The sequence below is a fragment of the Agelaius tricolor genome, unplaced genomic scaffold, assembly GCF_023055355.1.
Source record: "Agelaius tricolor isolate 1412-34295 unplaced genomic scaffold, bAgeTri1.0.p SCAF_2, whole genome shotgun sequence".
Lineage (NCBI taxonomy): Eukaryota > Metazoa > Chordata > Aves > Passeriformes > Icteridae > Agelaius > Agelaius tricolor.
In genome coordinates, this window is record NW_027269262.1 from 25,196,135 (window position 1) to 25,219,884 (window position 23,750).

General features: G+C 40.7%; 1 protein-coding gene across 3 annotated transcripts; it reads left to right on the forward strand.

The window, feature by feature from the left end:
- Nucleotides 1–12,170: 12,170 nt before the first annotated feature.
- On the forward strand, nt 12,171–15,970 carry MED10 (mediator complex subunit 10). 3 transcript variants are annotated; one of them, XR_011683791.1, is made up of 5 exons: nt 12,173–12,369; nt 12,553–12,636; nt 13,978–14,080; nt 14,767–14,846; nt 15,160–15,970. XR_011683791.1 is itself a non-coding variant. In XM_071454633.1 (4 exons), the coding sequence occupies exons 1-4, from the start codon at nt 12,248–12,250 to the stop codon at nt 14,626–14,628; spliced, it is 387 nt and encodes a 128-aa protein (XP_071310734.1). In that variant the 5' UTR covers nt 12,171–12,247; the 3' UTR covers nt 14,629–14,751. The 3 variants fall into 3 exon arrangements, 2 of the variants coding, with proteins under 2 accessions (XP_071310734.1, XP_071310726.1); XM_071454633.1 differs by lacking the exons at nt 14,767–14,846; nt 15,160–15,970 and adding an exon at nt 14,551–14,751 and having other exon boundaries at nt 12,171–12,369; XM_071454625.1 differs by lacking the exon at nt 14,767–14,846 and having other exon boundaries at nt 12,176–12,369.
- The last annotated feature ends 7,780 nt before the right edge of the window (nt 15,971–23,750 follow it).

The window sequence follows — 23,750 nt, forward strand, 5'->3', positions numbered from 1 at the left end:
TTTCAGCAACAAACAGCAAGAATGAAGAAAGGCATAAAATTGTTCAGTCCTGAAATATTAAAACTTATAAAGGTATATTTGTGATTCCTATGTTCCTGTTAACATATCCTTTGAAATTACCTTCTCCTTGGTGTTGGAAGTCCATCTGGCAATGCTAATCTCTTTTACTGACTTAGGTAAACAACAGTCTTGAGGTGACCTCTACTCAACAGACAAGATAAGCCCAGCTAAATGCAAAGGATACCTGGGTAAATGAATAGCCATTGTATCACAGTGATAGGTTTTGAGAATGAGTGAGGTAAACAATATCCATGGAGAATATGGTTGGCTGTCTGATTTTTAAGTCTGCACAGCACTGGAAATGCTCAGAAGAAGCTTTTTATGTTCAGGGTGTTCATGTCCATGTATTGCTACTTACTGACTAAAATACATTTGCATCCTGCAGTTCTGAATCACAGAACTCTGTGTCAGAGGTGACCTTCTCACATACACACACAAGTATTTTTAAATTCTTGCACTCATACACAAATTCAAGATGTGGCCAGTACAGGGCAGAAGTAATTTACAAATTTCTCCCCAGATAAAGGTACAATTCATGCTTTACCTTGTTCCACTTTCAGCCACATCTGGCCACATTTTTATCCTAGGATGTCATCTTTGCAGTAAATCTGTAGCTGCTCAGTGAGGAAGCTGTATTCCATGAAATGGTTGGAGGAGTGGCAACTATTTGATGGTCCCTCTACTTTGGATACAAAAATTGTTGTTTGTGTGACTCTGTCAGTTATTACTAGAATTTTTAAAGGCCTGAGATCATGAACTTTTCTAAGCTCCTACATATAACCCAAGAGCCAGGGCCATGGGTGAGGCCTTGCAACAATCCTGCTTTTAACTGGGGGCAAACAATATGAATCTGAGCCCTAGGTAGCCCCTTTTCTGCAGAGTATCCAGTTCATGGATGGCTCTTTACCCCAAGAAGAGTCTGAGGGTCTCCTCCTCAGATGCAGTCCATCCCTCATGAAGCTGAGGGCTGTCTCACTTGTCAGTGCCCAGCAGCTGAGCCTGAAAGCAGCATGCCAGGTGTTCCAGTACTCTGGTTCACAGCACCAAAAGGATGCACAAAATGTCTATTACCTGATCAGAGCACCAGGTTAACCTCTGGATCAGCAAAAGCACTGTAGATCATCTAATCAACAGATGGATGTTGGTGTAAACCACACAAAATTAACACAGAGACACCAACTTTAGTTAAACTTTAAAGGCAGAATTTCTGGAATTTAGTCTCAAAGACCTTATGGTGCCATGAAATAACTTTTGGATCCTGAAGTTTTTATGGCATCACAGACCTTTTGCTCTCCTGAAGTGACAACACAATAAAGTTCCATAGTAAAATGTACAAAGTGCTGAGGGGCCAATGATAAGGAGTTTTTACATAAATCCACAGAAGCAGACAAAGAAGGAAAAAAGAAGATAAAAAAAGAAGGATGTGTTGGTAGAAGGGATTAAAAAGATGTGCTGCCAGAGTGATGCAGCTTTAAAAGAACAGGTTGATGTGACTGAAGATGGCACTCAGTGATGTATTTTGAGTAAAGATGGGGAAGTATTAGACCATTTGTATAAGATTATATAAGATCACATTTGGATCTCAGAACAACACACACTCCTCTTTGATGCCAGCTCAACAGTTTTTCTTTGACCCCAGTCAATCCTTTACCTTCATATTCCCTTTAATCTCACCATATTATCTAATTTTCCACTTTACAGCACACAGCCATAAGAAAGGTCACTTGCAACGCATTTATGGGCAATGAACTTATCCTCCTTTATCCTAAGACCTTAACATCAGCCTGGTCATCACAACAGTGAGAGACATGTTTTAGCTTCTTGTTTCTCAGTGCCACTTACAACACCCAAACTACTAAGCAAAAAATTCAAAAGGCATCAAAGGATTAGAGAAGCAAAGTTCTTTTTAAAATAGTTAGATTAGTTGCAAGGTTACTGATAATGGCTCAGTTTCTTTAAAATGAGGAGAGTGTATTTGCTTACTTTCATGCAGTGTCACCAGGACCTGAGATGAAGTCCTCACATTCTGATCTTGGAGAAGCTGCTGCTGCCACCAGCTGGTAGTTCCCTGGTCCTTGGCTGGAGAGATGCATACATAGCTTACACAAAGAACTGCCAGGGAGACAGGTGGACCCTGCAGAGGGTCACATCTACAGAATGTTATAGAAACATTGATCCAGTCCGAAATACATTTTGGAATATAACAAAAGACCTGTATTATGTGTAGATGTGGCACTTAGGGACATAGTTTTGTGGTGGACTTGGCAATGCTGGGTTAATGATTGAACTCAATAATCTTAGAGATTTTTTCCAACCTGATTCTATGGTTCTAGGTTAACAGGGCAAACAGATGACAACACTCCCAGTCAGCAGTTATCCACAGGCATGGCTACAACAGCAAGCCTGCTGAATTCACAGCATCAGGCATGCAACACTGGTTCTTTCTGTGATTAAATGACATCATGTGCTTCACCACTTAGGTTCAAGAAATAAATTTTTTGGGTGGCAGCTCCATTTGAAGTAGAAATGACAGTTCCTTGCATGAGTCACATAAAAGAAGGAATATACTGAGCACTGAGTTGTATACCATGTGAAGAACAAATGGTTTGTCACCCTGTGGCTGCAGTCATAGATGTAAAAGAAGGGATTTTGCCATGTGGGATCAGTGCAAGTCAGTGGTTCTTTGTACACATTGAAAGAGGCACATGAGAATGAGATGGTGGATTATCAGAATCTGCACACAGTTGTAGATCAGCTGCTGGGTTTATCATTAGCAAGCCAAAAAGATGGAGTCTTTTCTCTGTTAGATTTAGGAACAACAGACACTTCCTCCTGCAATATCATCTACAAAAGAATGGTAGGAGCAAACCTGTGCTTGAATCAGGAAGCACTGGAAGGTACCCCAGCTGCTGGCTTGCTGTGCACTTTAGAGGGGGGGTTATCAGGGTTGGGATGGTCGTACTAAGGAGCAGACCTCAGCTGGCTGCTTCATATCTGGTTGTTCCTATGAAAACTAATTTGTTACAATTAACTAAATTAGAAGAAATAAGTAACATATTTTGTTTCTAAAGAGTACTGCTGTATCTGGATTGATGAGACAGAAGATGACCCTGGACATCCTTGTTTCTAGACTGAAATATGGGAAATAGGAACAAAAAATCTGCTTGGTTCTAAGACATGCATTCAAAGTAGGTTAAATTACATTAGGTCTGTTGTAGACCTAGACCACAACTACAGCAGTGGTGATGGACAGAGCTAAACACAACCTCTCAGCCATAGCTGGCCACTGCAGCAGAATCCCATGCAACAAAATTCATACATATGCTTGAACTCTTAGCCAGTGGTGGCATTTGAAATGCATTTGGTGGCTTTTGGTGGTATATGAAATGCAAAAGTAGAAAGATACGTGAAAAGTGGAAAAGGAGGATCCATCCAAGCTTCTAGGTAGGGCGTGTTTGTTTTCAGAAGGACTCACCCCTCTACCTGTGGTACTCATCCAAGGAGGCTGTAACCAGGTCTGACATTATGGTTCTGGTGGCAAAGGGAAGACAGAGAGTGGAAGGGCTGCTGTCAACCCAGTAGCAGGCAGGGAGCAAACACCTCTTGAATCAGTTTAACTTATTTGATTTCCTCCTGTTCTGAGAATAGTTTGTTTCCTCCCATTCCTCTTCCAACAGCCTTTCTCTGGCATCAGGGCATGCTATTCCCTACCTATCCATGATCAGTCTTCTCTGCCATGGTCCCTAGGATGCACAGTGTCTTCTGTTCCTTCAGTAGATGCCTGCTAAGGTGAACATCAGGGAAGATACGTGAGGCCCCCAACACCATGGTGAACTGTGTTCATATGGATTTTTTTACCTCCATATCTAGTCAAGTGATGTCCCATTCCACTGGACATGTGCTCTGAGGTTGTGTCTGAAGACCTGTGCTGCGGAGGCAGGAGGCATGGAAAAGACACAAACTATGGGGTCTGTGAGGGGATCATTGTGAGAATGGGCTTTTCCTGCTCTAGCTTTTCATCCTTCACAGTACAGAAAGCAGTCTGACAGCCTGTGCTCCTAACTGTTTTGGAAAGTCAGGGACACTGAAGGACCGTGAAAATAGTGGTTTTATTATATGATGATATTATGTGGCACAGCCTGAGCCAGGGCTTGTGGAGACATGCAGGGACATGATGCCCATTGGAATAGCATTGGACTAATGGCCTGAGCAAGGCAAATCTGAGAAAACTCATCCATACAGTTTGTAAAAAGAGGCCTCTCGGGCAGTCCCTTATGCCAGACTTATCCTGGAATTGCCTCACATCAGGCTGTTCTAATCATTCCAAATTCAGTTTTGGAAGCAATATGACAGACCAGGTGATCTGTTTACAAGTGGGACATTATCTGGCAACATTGCCGGCAGAATTTCCAGGGGACTGCTGCTGCCCTAATTTAATAGTTGTATTGATGGTCTGGAGGTAAATAAGACTTGCAAATAAAAGAAAAGCATACAGAAAGGCCAGCAAAGTGATAGAGTGTGGAGGCAGACTGAATTGAATAGCTGTGTTTGTGAAATAAATGTGTTTTAATAAAAATCATTTGTGAAGTCATCCTACTAGGAGCAAATAATGAAGCTTATGTAACTGCAGACCATGTTCCCTGTAAAAGGAAACATTAAAGGAAATTAGGGGTCAGTCTGTACCAGATCATCACAATCTGGTGGCATAGAGGGACCTTGTTGAATAGAGGAATTCTGCAGCCCTGCAGTGCATAAATAGGAAGGGATAGGGAAGAGGCACAAGGCATAGGGGAACAGGGACCAACACCATTGTGGGGACCAATACAAGACCGAAATGTGCAGGTCACCTTCCCTTTCCTGCTGATATTGAAAAAAATTGAAACACCAAAAAACCTGAAATTCATTAAAGAAAAAAGTGTGAAGAATTCAGTGTGTTTATCATATAGAAGTCTGAGAGATGATTCAATTACTTGATTAAAGCACAGAATAGATATATATACTATCTGTATCTAAACTAACTGGGCAATAAAGCATTTCTTCATCAGTTAGACAGAGGTGTGGAAAGAATCAATAGCTATAAATTAGAGTCTTCCTCAGGCAACTTCTGTAAATAAAACCTATTTGAAGACTGTATGCTGGGTATGAATAGTAAAGTATCTTTCACAGTGATGCAGGCAGATTGTGGAGAGAGTGGGATATCAACATGCAAGAGTGTGAAGAACAAGTTTAAAACTGAGGAGGCACTTGAAGGCCCCTCCCAAATAATAGTACAAAGAGATTTCTTTGGTGCACTGCCTGCCTGTCTTCTTGTGCCTTCCAGGAAGGAATTCCTACTGACATGATAAAGTATACCACAGAGCCAACAGGCTAGGACTATGTCCCAGGAGTCCACAGGACAGGATGGACTGGAGGAGCCATCTATTCAAACCTTTTGCCTCATCACATCCTGAAGTCCCCCAGAGCCTACCATGCATTCTGCCATGCATTCATACACCACTATTGGTTTAAACCTGTGCACTTCAGAAGAAGAACTGGTAGTCCCAGTTCTGGGGGCAGCTTGTGGGGATTTCTATGAACATGAGATACTTTGTATTGATCAGGCTGAGCCCTGTAATGTTCACCGATTCCAGCCTCTACTACGGGACATCCCCATAAGGCCCAGGATTATAAAAAAGAGGGAGAGCAACTTTTTTATCCAGGCAGATAATGATAGAACAAGGGGAAACACTTTTAGACTAAAGAGGAGAGATTTAGATTAGATGTTAGGAAGAAATTCTTCGCTGTGAGGATGGTGATACACTGGAACAGGTTGCTTAGAGAAATTGTGGGTGCCCCATCCCTGGAAGTGTTCAAAGCCAAGTTGGATGGGGCTTTGAGAAACCTGATCTAGTAAAAGGTGTCATGCCCATGGAAGGGAAGTTGGAACTAGATGATCTTTAAGGTCCCTTCCAAACCATTCTATCCTTTTATATTCTACCCTTCTATGATACTCTAGCCCCAAGTAAGTGGTGCCAGTAGCTCCATACCAGCTTGACCATGGCTGTGCTCCCCTTGCTTATCTAAACCTCTTTCAGGGGCATAACCCTGAATGCTAAGTAATTTTTCTGATTTGTTGATTTGTCCCCTGGTTTGAACCCATGTGGCCATTGCTTCCATTTCTCTGTACACTGTGACTAACAGCTCTACCTTAGAAAAATGAGAAGTGACAGGGAAGGACACAAGCACAGGAGCACAGGCACCCACACTGTAGAATAGTGACAAATGTACACAGTCAGCTTTTTCATCTAGACCACCCATATGCTTCCAGAACTGCTCTGAGGTCCATTTCAGGATTTTGAATACAAATAAGGGCTTCTCCATGTCAGCTGGACTCAGTGCTGGAAAAAGGTCCTAGGTCTTTTTCATTTGTTAGCACACATGTTGTCTGGGAGTCTTAGAAATTGTCTCTGCCCAGGATATTCCTATACCTGCTTTCCCGTATCCTAGGTAATAAAAAAAGTATCAGTTTTAAATACAGGATGCTACTTATTCTGAGTTTTCAGGGGGAAAAATAAAAATCAGCAATAGGCAAATCAACCTTACTTGTTAGTATTGTATAACGAGAGGAGCATTTTTCTAGGAGTATGATTATATATACATATATGTATAAGTATACACATATAAATATTTATATACACGTCTTTCTCACACATGTGGTAAAAAAATCCCTACTCAACTGTTGAAAGCAACTCTGCATTTCAGAAGAGTAGACTTTAATTTTGCTTTAAATGACATATGGCAGCAATATGAATGTAACATAAACTGAGTCTGATGAATAACTTTAATATTCCAGGGGGAAAAACCACAGATAATTCCACTGATTTCTCAGCATATTTTTGAAAAACAAAATTAAGAATTAATTCTTTATGGGATAATAAAGGCTCTATGAAATAAAAGGTTTCAGTATTGCAGATCTAGGTGAGTTATCACCACACTGTGAAAATAATATTCCTGTCCTGAAGCATATATGTAAGTCCTTTGCTGTGTCTTGCTGACCTCCTTGGAGGCAGTGTTGTGAGAACAGACTGTCATCCATGTCCTTTACCATCAATAGAAAGAACCTCATGGGTCTCAGTTATCTTTGGATCAGGTCCCAGAACATTCCCAGATCTGCAGGACTTGGAAGACCACAAAATTAACTTAAGAACAATATCCTGATCCTGCTATTTCTTAGATAAATAAATTTAGATGATCTCAGACTGAGATCCAGCCGTGATACATAAATGCATCATCCTGCTAATTTGTGGTAAGGCATTTATTATTTCAAGTCATTAATGAACACATTACTAAACACAAAATCTGTATGGAAATTATAATTACAGCTCTTATTCAGCTGCATAATTGATTTTTAAAAATTGTTTATTTTATTTTATTGTATCACATTATTTTTATGCAGTAAAATGTGACAGTACCACATGCTTCTGAGTCAGCTGAAAAACATACTAAACAAAATTGCCATCAGCCTGACCTATCAGGAGCAGGTGAATGGTATCCAATGTGCTGTTCACATCTACCTCCCCTGCTTCTCTTCTGCTTATTTATTACCTGTTGTAATTAAAACAATGAAGGGTAGATGGCTCACACAATGGAATTCTTAGCAGGTGATGCTCCCAGCTAATGACCTGAAATTTCAACCTCCATTTCTTTGTCTGCAGAATGAAGAAGGAGTGATATAATCATGCAGAAGAAAAGAGAGAAAGACAGGAGAGAAACATGATCTATTTTACTTTCTTTAATAATTTTCTTCCACTTTACTGGCTAGCAGCAGAAAACATGAGCTGGGAGGAGAGTTATAGTTCTAGAGATAGACGAACAGATGAATTATTTGTTGCTTTTTGTATTCATGAGAAGTTTACTGTCTCAGCACTTTCAGTTATGAATCTTAAACACCACGTTGTGTCTTATTATATTGGACAAGTCATTTATCTGGAGTATATGTAAGACTAAATAAGAAAACAGCGAGCTGAGCTTTTTTCCAGACCCGAAGGCTGTATAAGCAGTCTCAAATCAATCTTTTTATGTTCTGCTGGGTAAGAAACCATTATGCAATCTGTCTGCATCCTTCACAGCACAGGTCATCATTTGACAAGCAGGGAGGGCCTCATAGCAGTAACCCTCCAGATACAGATGAAAGCTCCATCTGGGCCAGTATCCTGTGCTCAGCACTAATCAGAAGTAAATGCTGAAGAGCAGACGGGAAAAGCATCTATGAGACCTCTCCTGACTACCCTCCTGGCCTGGGGCTACCTTCAGTCCATGGGATTTCCTGAGCCACGAGTGGTTTACCTACATCTCCCTGGCTGTCTGCCAAGCATTTGTCCCATTTTCCCTTCAACACAGCTAAACATTTTCTGTCCATAACATCCATTGGCAAATAGTCCCACAGGGCTTTTGAACTTTGTATGACAAAAATCACTGCTTTTTGCATGTCCTGAAGTTGTCACTTCTTGGCTTTACTTTGATGGCCCCTGGTTTTTGTGCTGAAAGACAGTCTAGGCTGCAGACCACTCATGGCTCTGTAAACACAGTGAAGTGTTGGCCATAAGTCTCATTAGCGGGCTCTCTCTCTCGAGCTGAAGTGTCCCTGTCTGTTCCTGTTTTCCTATTACAGAAGCCATTTCATATCTACAGTTATCTTGGCAGCCCTGCTCTGACTCCTTTCCAGACCCACTCCAGGGAATGAGAACTGCACACAGTATTCAAGGTTGGGGCAAATTGTGGATTTATGCAGTAGCACGACATTTTCTGTTTTGTTCTCACATTCCTTTCCTGACAATTCCTAACTCTCCACATGACTTCTGAACACTGCTGAGTGCTGACCTGATGTTTTCAAAGAACTTTCTATTCTGATCCTCAGGTCTTGCTCCTGTGTGGTAATGGTCAAGAGGTCATGAATCTTCGTGTGAAACTAGGGGATTTTTGCTTGCTATGCGCATCGCTTTACATGATCCATCTTAAAGTCTTTTCAGGTCCTCCTACAGTTTCCTACAAACTGCATTCATCTTTAGTCTGCCAAGTAATTTTCTCATAAGCCAATTTACTCATTGTACCATCTGATCTCTTTTCTGGGTCATCTATGAACATACTCAATGGCAGAATTTTCAGCTTAGTTCCCCGTTGAACTCTTCTGGGATCATTTCTCCCCTTGCAAGAATTAAATGTTTGCCCCTGTCCTGAATTTCCTATCTGGGATTCAGTTCTTTATTCAGTTTAGGATTTCTCTCTTCATTCCATTCCTTTATTTCCTTAAAAGATTTATTTTAAGGATTTTTCTTAGAGCTGATGGGAAATCAAGTAGATTGTACCATTTAGATCACTTTTGCCTATATGCTTGCTGACCCCTTGAAAAATTCATTAGGGGTTTGCAAAACAGGATTTTCTTTCATGTAATCTGTGCTGCTCTTCCCAAATGGGTCATATTGATCCATATGGCCTCTCATTCCATCCTTTATTACAAACCCTACTTAACTGCCAGTGCAGATGTCCAGCTTACACGTCTGTATAATTGCCCACTCCCTGTATGAAAATCAGGGTACAAGTGCAATACAGTTACTTACATCATGAGCCATGACATTTTCTTTCTAAATCTTTTTGTCTCTACATACCTATTGATCAATTCAGTTATTTGTCAGACTGACTTTCTTTCTGTTTCTCTCTCTCACTGGAACACAAGTTTCTAATCTTTACATTTTATCCCTGAACATAAAAACAATGCCCAAGCTAGTGATCATGAGAAAAATTTAACAACTGGTAATATATTTATAGCAAATTTTAACCTTAATACCACTGAATACATTTATCTTACATAATTCATTAATCTAACCTAAACAGGCTAGTAAATACAGATTTACAGTGAGCTGGATATCTCAATATTTGATGTTAAACTTTCATTATTTTTTCTGTTGAATACTTTCCCTGAGTTAGATGTGATCATGCACATCTCTAGCATTTATCCCAAGCAAGCTAGAAGTCATATTTGCTCAGTTTGAAGAATCAAAGGCTTTCCCCAAACTGGAAGGAGAAGAAGTTTTAACAGTACCTCAAAGCCCTTGTTTGTTACTGAATTTAGTGTAAGTGGTTCTGCTCCGTACTTCCACTGGATGTGGCTGCCCATATGGAAAAATGGACATAAATCAACTCTTCTGTTTGAATCCCAGTCCCTTGTGCCTGCAGAGCCATGCCTGACACAATCATTTGCATTTACACTGTTCTTTCAAAACTTGACACCCCCATTCCTCATGTTCATATCTAACTTGGTAAGTGCACCCTATTCTACATCCTTCCTTCCAAATATTAGAAACGGTTATTCTTTTTCTCAGGCCAAGATCTCTCATTTTACGAAGTACTTGTCTTAAAATCTCACAATCCTGGGACTTCTGTTGTCCAGACAACATTCTGCCAATGATAGATACAGGATGGACAGCAACTGCTGGTCAATAGGCAGTGGGATTACTTTATCATAGGATGACAATACTTGTCAAGGCCTAGAACAGGTAAATTGTTTTCTGCATCCTAGGATTATTTTTTAATTTCACATCTGCACTGTCCTATATCTTCCTTAATATTCAGTGCTCTTTACAGTTACTTGCTTTTTAATTTTAGGTTAGCATACTTAATCCTATGAACTCCCAAACTGCTTTACATTTTGCAAAAACCTAACTTCTTGCTACTGGTCTAGCATGGTAACCCAGAACAGAAACCGACCATTTGATTGTGTTATTGTCATGAAAAGGAAATGGAAAAATAAGATACATCCGGGAAATTAAGAATTGCAGATTTTGATGGTTCTCATTGTGCAGCAGAAATCACTGTAAGTTATAGCTACAAAATGCATAAAATACATTAACTCCCAGTTTTGGATGGAAGGTATAATCCAGTTACAAGCCCCTGTCATGGGCAGGGATGACTTCTGCTCAGAGCCCTAACCAGCCTGGTCTTGAACACTTGCAGGGATGGGACATCCACAGCTTCTCTGGGTAACCTCTCCCAGTATCTCACTACACCACAGTAAAGAATTTATTTCTAATATTTAATCTAATCCTACTGTCTTTCAGTTTGAAGCCACTGCATGGTCTTGTAAAAAGTCCCTCTCTATCTTTTTTGCAGACTCCCAACAAGTACCGGAAGGCTGTAATTAGGTCTCCCCTTCTCTTTTCTAAGAAGAGAGAAGGTCTTCCCTTTTCTAAGAAGTAATTAGGTCTCCCCTTCTCTTTTCTAGGCTGAAAAATCCAAAGTCTCCTAGCCTTTCCTCATAGAAGAGGTGCTCCATTCCTCTGATCAATGTGGTGGCCTCCTCTGGACTCTCTCCAAGGATCCATGTCCTTCCCATGTTGGGGACCCCAGAGCTGGATGACATTATCTCCTGACATTACTGGACTGATCTGCTCAGGTTCAACCCAAAACAGACAGACTGAAAACAAGCTATTTGTAAAACATAGTTACTGTGATGTGCCGTGGGGGTCTAAGCATGACAGGCAACCTTCCCACAGGGATGACTGATAGCTGGATTATTTAATATTAGACCGATTCATAACAGAACAAGAAGCAATGGGCTCAAGCTGAGAGAGGGTGCGTTTAGATTGGATACAGGAATAAATTCTTCACTGTGAGGGTGGTGAGGCCCTGGAACAGGCTGCCCAAAGAAGCTGTGGATGCCCCATCTCCACACATGTTCAAGCCCAGGTTGGAAGGGGCTCTGAGCCACCTGGGTCTAGTGGGAGGTTTCTCTGCCTATGGCAGAGAACTAGAACCAGATGGTCCCTTACATCCCAAACCACTCTGCTATTCCGTGTTTCTACGTTTTGCTATTCCCCAGATGCTTCTAGTGTGGGGTTTATTATGAAGCAGAACCTCTGCCTGTCACCGCTTCTATTTCTTCCCCAAGCCCGAACACAGCTCAGAGCTGGCAGGCACAGGACACGTTCGAACACACAATGCCGGGGTGCGGCCGCCGATCCGGCGCTGTCCCAGATTCCCCTCAGCGGCGGCGGCGGGAGCCGGGACGGCGCCGCCCGTGAGGGAGGGGGCGTGGCTTGTTCGGGGGCGCGGCTTGGGCTGAGGGCGCGGCCGCCCCGCCTCGCACCTCCCGCCCTTCCGCGCAGGCGCCGCTGAGCGGAAGTGGCGCTGGGCGGGGGAGGCGGTGGCGGCGATGGCGGAGAAGTTCGACTCCCTGGAGGAGCACCTGGAGAAGTTCGTGGAGAACATCAGGCAGCTCGGCATCATCGTCAGCGACTTCCAGCCCAGCAGCCAGACGGGGCTCAATCAGAAACTGTGAGGGGCCGTTGTCGGGGGCGGGCCGGGTCGGGCTGCGGGGCCTTTTCCCCCTCCAGGCCCGGGGTGCTGCCTCAGGGCTGTCTCGCTCTCTGCCTGGCTATCGGTGGCCTCGCAGCCACCCTCAGGGGCGGCGCAGCGACCCCGAAACCGGCTAAACCCGACCCGTTTTCTTCCCGACAGGAATTTCATGGTGACGGGCTTGCAGGATATCGACAAATGCCGACAGCAGCTTCACGATATCAGCGTGCCCTTGGAGGTTTTTGAGTAAGTCTGTGTGTGCCTGGAAGCGGGGGTGCTGCAGTCGGTGACTGGAGGTAGCCTGGCTTCGCAGCGTGGATATTTTAGCTGAGGGCTGCTTGTCTCAAACCCGGTCCTTCTGAAAGCGTCGTGAGAATGTGGGCAGGCAGAAGGAGGTCAGAAGTACCTTCTGCCTGTGAGAAGGCAGAAAGGTAGGAGAGGTCATAAAATATATACCTGTCTTCGTAGAACCACGGGATGCTTTGAGTTGGAAAGGACCTTAAAGCTCATCTAGTTCCAGCTCCCCCACCGTGGGCAGGGATGCCACCTACTAGATAATTTGCTCAGAGCCCTGCCCAGCCTGGCCTTTCCGACTTTTTTTGACGTCTGCATATGTAGGCAGTAACACGAATTCTGCCGAATTTAGTGATTTCATAACATCACAGAATGAGTCAGGTTAGAAGGGACCTTCAGGAATGTGTGTTTCTAACACCCCTGCCATGGGCAGGGACACCCCTTTAGTAAGTCAGCTTTCATTTGTAAAAATAGGCTTTTACACTAGATTAGGATCAGGATTTAAAGTTCCAAGGGAAAATAAATTAAGTCAGTACTCAGGTGTTTAGTTTCAGAAAATTGCAACATTAAAAGAAAAAGCAACTTAGAGGAAGAGCTATACTAGAGAACTTTTGTGATATAGCTGATATGTTAATTTACTGGTGTTTCTTCTAGGTCCAGATGCTGCTGGTCTGCTGTACTCCAGTGTGCTACTGGCTGTACATTGCTTTTTTCAATTGGGCTTTTACTCCAGCTGTAAATTTGTGATGACTCTTTTCAATGTTCTCTCTAGCGAGTTTCCCTTTGCCAGGAATTGTATTGCAAAACAAAATTGCAGATGAGTTTGCTGATACAGTAGTGTTAATTTTTTACTCTTCACTGTGGTATGTGCAGTTCCTCCTCATCCTTGATTTGCTGGGTGCCATATTCCCGTGTGCTTAATGCTCACCATGTCCTAACTAACCCACTTCCTGGTTAGTGCCCATCCAGTTCATTGGAAAAGGACCATCTTCCTCTGATCATCTGTGCTTATAACCTGTGAGGAACTGGTAGATACATATTTTTTTTTGGTGTGCCTTTAATACTTCATTCAAAGCTCTTGAGGCTTTCTGGAAACACAGGTTTGCTGGCCATGGCCTTGTCCTTTTGGAAGGCCATGCCTTTTGGAAATGGCTGAGTTTAACTGTGGTGGTTTTTAAAATGCACATTTCAGATAATAGTGGAAAGAAAAAGGCAGCAAGATGAGTAATTCTGTACCTTGGAGAGCATCCTAGTTGGAATATGATCATTTAGCAGTGTCTTTTCTGTTTCCAGATACATCGATCAAGGCCGCAACCCTCAGCTTTACACTAAAGAGTGTCTGGAGCGAGCTTTGGCTAAAAATGAGCAAGTGAAAGGAAAAATTGACACTATGAAGGTAAACCAGAATTAATGGAAGTATAATGCAATAATGTGTTTGATAAATTTTTACTTTTCTGTAAATATGTGGGTATTTTTCACTTGTGCAGTTATTAACTTCTGTTATTATGTCATTTGTCTTAGAAATTGTTCTGCATCCCTGTATCTTAATTGATGCTGATACAGCCTGTTCAGGAAAGGAAACCTGTAGTTTGTCCCACAGTTGGGGATGCAGCTTTCACTGTGATTTTATATTGATTAAAGCTATATGTAGCAGTAGAGATATTTTACTTGGGTTTTTTGCAGGTGTGGAATTTGCTGTGTGACAGTTTACAAATAAGCAAAACAGAAGGGGTATTTTTCCAGTCTGGAATGGATAGTAGAGGTTTAAAATGTCAAATATGCTCTATAATCATCAGTCAGTCTTTATAAAATTTGTGAAAATGCATGCCAGTGCTTAGGGGTTTCTGAATTTGTACTTTCATTTAGTGTGAACCTAAGCATTCCGTGATGCTGTTTAACTCCTGGAACTACTGCAAAAAAACACAGTCAGAAAAGGAAGTTTAGTGAGTTCTGAGAATGTTCTTTGGCTGAACTTAGTGTGGAGGATGATAAGTTGTACTGCCCCATGTGGACTTAAGGAGATAAGTCCTGAGCTTCTTTTTCTTTTCTCTGTGCTTGTGAAATTGTGTACTTGAAAGGCAGGTGTGAGTTGCTTTTTGAAGGTGGAGTGGATTCCATATCAAATCAAGAGGACATGTCCTTAATCAGCTTTCCTTAACAAGGTCAGGCAGATATGGGTGCACCAGAGTTCACTAGAGAGGTCCAACTGCTTTGTATTTTTTGGAGAAAATGCAGGTGAATTTCTGGGAATTCACAGACATGTATGTTTGCCTTATGCATTCCTCGTGGATTTCACTTGGCATTTTATGTGGATTTTGTAAATATCATTTTCTTTGTGTGGTTTTGGGGCTTTTTGGGTACTTCACTGAGAGGTGTGTTGGGTACAAACATGTCTGTTCATTAGGTAATATTGCTTGATGAAATCTAAATAAATTGTCCAGATGATGTACATACATTTATTTTTTTCTTTTCTAGAAATTTAAAAGCCTGTTAATTCAAGAACTGACAAAGGTGTTCCCAGAAGATATGGCAAAGTACAAAGCTATTAGAGGAGAAGATCCTCCTCCTTAAGTTGGCCTTTGATAGCTCTAAAAAGGTCTCATAAACTGACACCATGCTATAAAAACATTGATTGGAGAGAGAGAGAATCTAAGCCCTCCTAACAACTGTACTAAAAATGGCAGTGGTGACTGTAAAGGAGCTTCATGGTTGTTCGTAGTTCTGGTCTGAAGCTGCTGCATCTTTCTGAAGACTTCTTCTCAGTGATTGTGGTTGAAACTTCCTATGGTAATCTGCTTTTCTTTCTTGGAGGGTTTGAGAAATGTAATTGGTTACAGGTCATCAATGCAGAGCATTTCCCACAAAGTGCATTTCCATAGCAGAAAAACAGGGTTTTTTGTTTTTTTTTTCTGGAAAGTGTGCCTCAGGATTGTGGGCTCATCTGTTTCTTAATACATTTATTACACTTGATTATTTTTCATTTGTAAACTTCAGGGTTTTTTTACTGCAGTACGAACAGTTGACTGCTTTTGTCTTGCCAAATTTTACTGAGCAGGAGCCTGTCAAGGGCTGCAGTTCTCATGTGTCATAATTAGTTGCAGCCAGGAAAACCTTCAGATCTTTTGTTCTGGGAGCTGCAGTGCAGATGGCTAAGGATATAAAACGTGAGCATACCTGGGGACTAGCTCCTCTACAACTTCAATATTTTGTACAGTATTTAATGTAAGCTTTTGTTTATTTGTTTTCTGCAAGCAGGTTGTTGAATAAAAATTTGAAAAAACCTAAATCCTGACATTTTTCTTTTGTATGCTTCTCTTTGGAGTGTGAACTGAAAGCTGTGGAAAAAATAGCATCTTCCTGAGTTCCACACTGATAGAAATGTGTATCAAAACTTGGCTCTTAAAATTTTACATCTGAAGGTGGTGTCAGCTTGGCTTATTTGGTTTTATGATGAAAACCTCCATTTTAGTACCTGAAACAGGAGATTTTGGGCATCAGCAATTGTCACTCGAAGTCCTGGTTAGCTGTGAGCTCATCTATGGGATCTGTAACTGTTCATACATAAGGGAGCCCTAGTTTGGAACAGGATGGTGGCTCCTCACCCAGGGATCAGAGGTTTGTGGGATAGATTGGGTTTGCAGTGGGAGCAAGAGGAGCCCTTTTAGTCTTGGGTATTTGTGAAGCTGGAGCCCTTTGTGTTTATGTTTGTTCTCCCAGATCTATCTTGACTTTTTGTGTCAGCAAATTATTTTATTGCTTTAGCTTTCTTCTGGTTGCTAAATGGAGTGGTTTTGGGCAGGAGCTCCAAGATAGCACTGTATATGCTTCATAGCAGGCCTGCCTACTTGGCTAAGACTTAACAGGGATTTAGGCATGTTTGAAGTTACTGGTGGCATAGTTTGCACACCCGAAGCACTCTGTGCTCAGTTACCTGCCTGAGGCACAGCCCATCCGTGATGCCAGGTGCCACCAGACTTGGACATAACAAGAGGAAAAACAAAACCAAAACTAGGTGTTCCTTTTAAAATTTGTTACCTACCAGTCTAGGTTAATCGAGTTGCTGCCTGATGTTACCCTGCCCTGCACACTTGCTTTTTCTTGTATTTGTTCCACCTCTAATCACTTTCACCTTCACAATTTTACTGTATGAACTTGGAGAAGTGACAAAGAGAAGGTGCTCCATGTTTGTGTTTGGCTCAGCCTGGATGCCCTGGGTCCCTAGGAGCTGTTGGAGCAAGGTCTGTGACTGCCAAGTGGGATGTATATAGGACACAGGCAAAGGGTTTTTTTTGTGTGTTGGAGCTGTTGGAAAAGGAGCTTAAGAGCAAAATTGTTGACAGCAGGCAGGGGAAACGGTATTTAAATGATAGTCGAGAGAACATTTAGGAGGTAAGAGGCCTGTAGATACTGGTCTGGGTGCTGGAGTATTCTGTCACCTAGCACTGACACCAGCTTGTGTGTCAGATTTGGTTGAGTAGGACTCTTAAGACTGGTGCTTCCAAGAAGTCTTACTTATATCTATGGGATATCTCATGGATTCATAGAAGCACAGAATAGTTTGCACTGGAAGGGATCTTAAAGGTTATCTAGTTTCAACTCCTCTGCCATGGAGGAGTTGCTCAAAGCCCTCTCCAACCTGGCCTTGAGCACTTCCAGACATGGGCATTTACAGCTTCTAAGGACAACCCATTCTAGTGTTTTACCACCCCCACTGTGAAGAATTTCTTCCTAATACCTCACCTAAACCTGCCTACTTTCAGTTTGAAGCCATCAGCCATTGTCCTGGGATTAGCTTGGAGTTAGAGGGCCATGAGGAATAAGCAGCTCCACAGCCCAGAGGCCCTCAAAATGTGTGAAATGTCTGCTCTGTAAGTGTATTGATTTATTGTTGTCATTAGTTAATGAATTGAGTGCCCGAGGCTGGCCACAGTGACAATGGCTACCCCCATAACACTGACACCCTTGCCTGCTGATGAGAAGAAGGTTTCAGGCTTTCCCAGCTCAGAGAGGTCATTTACAGCCAAAGCATGGATCACATGCTTTCCCTGGATATCTAGGTAGTTGTGGTAAACATGATGACTGAGCTAGTTGCTGGAGATGGAGGATTAGGGTATAACATCATCACCAAATCTCAGCTGCCTGTGTTTTGTGAGGAATCTAAGAAAACTTTTTTGGGCGGTGGATATATACATTAGGAATAAAAATAAATTTAAAAAGCACCAAAAACCAGAAAACAAACCCAGAAAAAACTCTCAGTTAAATCATCAGGTTTCGTGTTCTGCTCAGCTTCTGTTCTACCTTTTTGATACTTTCTTATTCCATTATTTTATTCTTGCTTCTTGTACGATTTCTGGGCTAGCAATTCAAAATATTGCTATTGCTGCAACTGTTCATATTTAGCATAATATTGAAGAGAGGTAACTCTTGTAAATTATGTTTGTCTCAGACAAGAAAAGGTGGCCAGAAGGAGTGTATATGAGTTTATAATGTAGAATGAGAATTGCTAGAAACAATGGTGCTTTCCATTTCCAGTTGCATATGGAACAGAAAAAGCCTAATTTTTCTCTTTTGTCAATTGGTTCTCTGCAAAGGAGCACATATCTGAATTATCCTGATGTCTGCTTTGTTTGATGATAACCTTCAAGGCATTTGGTGAAGGAGATTGTTAGATCTCTCCTCTTTCCCACTCTCTTACCTGCATGGTAGGAGGTGAGATGGAATTTTTTTAAGGGTAACATTAAAACAACATCAGCCAGGCAGCAAAGCTTCTAAAATAGATTTTTGTTGGCCTTTAATTATCTCAAAGGAAAGTTAGAAGCCATTCCGGTTTCAAGTGGATCCTTGAATTTTTAGTAAGATTAATAAGATTTTGGAAATAAAACTGAATATGTAATTACAGGTAATTATTTTTTTGACAATTATCTTCATAACATACATTGTGAGATGAGGAGATGCTGGATAATGCTGCTCAGTATACAGTTCTTTAAAATGGAGTGTGTGCTCCTCTACTCCATTTAGGATAAAGTCAGTGTAAAATTCTTTTGCTTAGGCAGAGAAAGAAATGGATCAAGAGGATGCTAAGGATTTTGCTGCAACCTGTTAAGGCTCAGCATCGTCTCTGTCCCTTTTTTTACTGGAAGGAGAAACAGCTGGGTGCCCAGCCTTCCCCTGTCCTTGAAGCATTTTTTGCTTAAACATCCTTGTGAAGAACAAGTAATGAAGAGCTGTGCAGTCTGACAGAGACAGACATAGGTGCTACAGGAGTTGGATGCTGCTCAGCTGTTGGTTTATCCAACCTATAGCTCTTGTTAATTTGGCTTTTTTTTCATGCAGATCAAGGCACTGTCATTGTTAGCCAGTTCTCAGTGTAAGATGAATCACCAGTGTGCCTGAGACAATCTGTTTCCCTCATACCACTCAGAAAAGAGTCTCTTGATGGCAAAAAAGTCATCCTAGGCAGAGCAGTTTGGGTTTCAGTGACTGACCTTTCTAATTTGGTTGGATGAGCTGCTAAGTGGTGGGAATGGTTTGACAATTTCCCAGATATTTCATATTGTGATGTTTTTAAAAATTGCTTTCTTGATGAGTGCAGTGTGACAGTGTTCACAGGGATTCTTGGATGAGGCAAGAGATGAGAATGTTGACTCCATGTTCAGAAGGCTTGATTTATTATTTTATGATATATATATATATATTACATTATAACTATACTAAAAAGAAATAGAAGGAAAGGTTTCCTCAGAAGCTAGCTAAGAATAGAAAAGAGTGAATAACAAAGATCTGTGGCTCGGACAGAGAGTCCAAGCTATCTGATCTGTGGTTGGCCATTAATTGTAAACATTCAAGATGGCCCAATCAAAGATCCACCTGACACATTCCACAGCAGCAGATAACCATTGTTTACATTCTGTTTCTGAGGCCTTAGCTTCTCAGAAGGGAAAAAAATCCTAAGAAAAGATTTTCACAAAAAGATGTCTGCGACAGTGCAGTTCCCAAGTGATTGAAGGTGCTTATTGTGTGATTCTAGCAGTTCCCCAGGTACTCCATAATCTCATCTTTGACTCTCCTCTGATCACAGAAATAGAGCAGATAAACCCTGCAATCCACTTCTTTTTGCCCTAAGTGATCTTTGAGATTTTAACTAGATCAGTTAGAAACTACTCACTGAACTTGTAGTTTTACTGAACTTGTAGTTTTACTGAAACCTTGTAGTTTTACTGAAACCTTGTAGTTTTACTGAAACCTTGCTAAACAAATGTATTTAAAAGGTGAATTCTATAAACAAAGACTTAAAAAATGTGTAAGAAGTGTTCCAAACACTCAGCTTAACAGCAAATTCATAATAAATATCCCTGCCAAGAATATTTCTGGATACTCATGTTTCAACACAAAGTCATTTCTTACTCTACCATGATTAATAGCTGCAGCATTTCTGGGCAGGTGCCAGATGTCCTTCCAGCTCTGCAGAGCAGAGAGCCAAGGTGACATGAATATCTGCCCTGCTCTGAGAAAACTCTGCTTGCTGCATGTATTTCAATTACTTCCATATGCTTAAGATCCTTCTGTATATTTTCTTAATTAAAGTAATGGAGAAGTGAGCACACAATAAAGGATACTTCTGTAACAGCTCTTGCAATTATCTTAAGTCTGTATTTTCTATATTGTGACATATTTCATACTGAGAACTAGATTGTATTTAGTCTCAACAAGATGTAATGCAGACAGTAAAAATGAAACATCTTTCTGCACAGTATGAAATTTTCCAAAACAATTCTTTCTCCTCTCTTGGAAGAACAGTCCCTTCATTTGCTAAGGAATGGCACTTAAAATTTCTTTTCCTACAGACCTGACCTGAATCTACTTCACTTGCTGTTTGCAATTTCATAACATTAGACAAATTTTTCCAAACATTCCTCAAAGGAAGACAAAGCTACTTTTATATAAAATCTGGGAAAAGGTAATTCAAATTAGTATCATGCTGCATTATTTAATAAGTTACTTGGGTAATATTTATATCATTTCTGCAGCAAAAAAAAAAAAACCAAAAAAAACAAACACCCATGCTAATGGTTGATATTCATAAACTTTTATTTGGAGTGTTACTAGGGATGAAAAATTCTTGTGTCTATATAAATGTAATGGCATATACCAAGCCACTTCTGTACCATCATGGAAATTTTCAGTCCCTGTCAGTAAACAAACAGAAGCTTGTAATTGTCTCTGAAATCACTGGTAGGTCCCATTTTTGTAGAGAAAATATTTTATTCTGAGTCACCTTAGAAACACACTGCTAAAGGAAGAGATTTTCATTTAAATATATGAGAAATTCAATTTTCAAGCTTATTTGTTTTAAAGTATTACTACATTTTCAATAATAGACTATTACCTACTATTTTATTACATTTGACCTATACTTTTTTGAGACATTCTCTGATTTGGTCAAAGCATAAGACCCAAGAAGTTCCAGCAGATAAAAATGGCTTTGAATAGATCTCTGATCAAACACCAGATGTCACTCAGTCTAAGATTATTTAATATAATTTGCAGTCATCACTTAGTAGGTTACAATACTTAAATGAATAATTGAATAGGCATCTGCTACTCGATAAAACAAAAGATGGATTCAGTGATACAGCACATCCTGTTTAAGAGAAGTGTGTGAAAGAAACCCAACAATATTTCTTCTTTCAGAGACCTTAGGCATAAACGACGTGACATTGCTTTTTACCCAGCTTGGGAATTTCTCCTCTTATGCAGCACACTGCAGAAGGCACATCGCTTCACAGGTACACTGTTTCATTGGACAGACTCTCTGCTTTTATATAAATGGACTTCCTAAAGTTGCTCTGCTCTGGAGATGACATGTAATCTCCGTCATCTCTAGAGGTTGATACTCATGGTTGCAGAGCGTTATGATTCCAAGAAAAGTCTAACTTGCTGCTCAGCTTAGATGCTCTACTTAGATTTGAGTGGAGGGGAAAGAACCCTTAGGAGTACATGTTGTAACTCACTGAGAGCATGGTGAAAGCAAAAGAAAGGAAGTAATTTCCTCTTTTTTGTCTCATCTTTTTGGCGTCAAAATTTATCATAGGATCAGTTACAAAGCTTGTCATGCAAATATTGGTGTTGCTGTTACCTTATATCATTATCTGAGGAGCACAAACAGCCTAAGGAAACATCACAGGCATGTGAAGAGAGGATTTGCAGGCAGAGAAAATTGTGCCTCGGAACAATGTAGCAGTGCACAGCTGACTGACTGGCTATGCTTCCCTAGTCCGCGCTGATTTAGGATGCGTAGATGCAGCACTTGGGGATGTGGTTTTCTGGTGAACTTAGCAGTGCTGGGTTAATGGTTGGGATCAATGATCTTGAGGGTCTTTTCCAATCTTAACAATTCTATGATTCTGTGACATCATCATCTTGATGTATATTACCTTTCAGCTTTATAAGTCTCAATTTTTTCCTCCATGAATTTTTCGGGCTGCCCTCTGAATGCCTTTAAACTGCAACATCTACAAAATCTCAGAGTAAGGCATTCCACGGTTCATATTTGCACTATGTGAAGAAGTCTACTTTCACTTGTTTTGATTCAGTAATCCACCAATTTAATTCTGAGTGTTTGCATTGGAAGATGTATGGAGAACACATTTCCTTCTCTTCCCTTGTGGTTGTATAGAATACTGCAATATTCCCTTCCCAATCATTTTTTCCAGGTTTCAGGCTACTGTTTAGCTGTTGTGTATACAGAAACTTTTGTGTGCTTCAGATCATACTTGCCACTCTTCTCAGAACTGTTTCCAATATTCGCTTCAGTCTTTATAAAACCTGAGATGCTCTGAGATTCTTTATAAGGTAACTTGTTGAAGACCATCAGGAATCAGAGACTGTCTATGCATCTTTGATGTCTGACATTCACACACACTGTTAGGCAGCTTCAACAGCCCTCCCTATGTATCTATGTAAAGCCTTCCCTGCACCAAAAGCTCTGTTAGCTTATTTCTAATACATACTTTCCTTAATATATAATCTTGCTTTTGCTGTTCCTCTATGATTGAAGTGTTCTTCCTTATTTCAGGATTACAAATATATTTGGCAAGTCAGATTCCTGACCTACAAAGGTATCTGCACACACTGTATTTATCCAGAACCATGCCATTTAAGGCAAAGACAATGTGCACAGCTTTTAAGCAAACATTTGCATAAAGTATATGTCAATTTTGATTCACATATAAAACCCTCCAGTATTTTTTCAAAGGATTTGTCAACATTGATAGAATGTTTAGAAATCCTCTTTTCTAAATGATGGCAAAGGAAAAGGACCTTAGCCCCATGTGCATTTGCTGGATCAGGTACATGTGCTTTTCAAGAGTAAATATTAAACTGGGAGTTATGGAGACATTCTCCTTTGCACAAAGATCCTCTAGCATAAAACCATATTGCTGTGCCTAAGACCTCTTGCCACTGCTATAACATTAATTTCAAAACAGCTTAATAGACTGAGTTTTAATATTGTAGCCTGTTAATTCACCCCTGTAAGCCATCTGGGAACTACATCAGATGCATTTTGAAAAGTACAGAAAAAAAGAATTTCTGTCTCACAGCTTTGGCATTTCCTTTTCTTATCTTCTTATCTGCACTCTGGGGCTGGTCAAGTAAACACAGACACATTTAAATGAATATGTAAAAGTTCAAACTATCATAGCCTGCAGTTGTACAATCATTTAAACAGCCACAGACACATGTTAGCAATTAAGTGTAAACAGATATAAAAATGGTATTTAAATATACAGGTATGCAGTCATCCAGCCCTACACAACCTGGAATTGTGCATCTGTCAGGTTGTAACGGTCCCACACCACACTGTCATGCAGTACTGATATGTTCTCATGTAAGAATCCAGGAGTCCTTTTTTTGACTATAATTCTATATTCTCTACTAACTTATATTTTTTATAAGTGACTATATATACTATGTGTAGATTGAACATTCTCCAGGAAGCCATGGACATATTGTAGCTCCAGGAGCTGTAACAGCTGCTTTATTTACTCAGTGCTTTAGCAATTTCA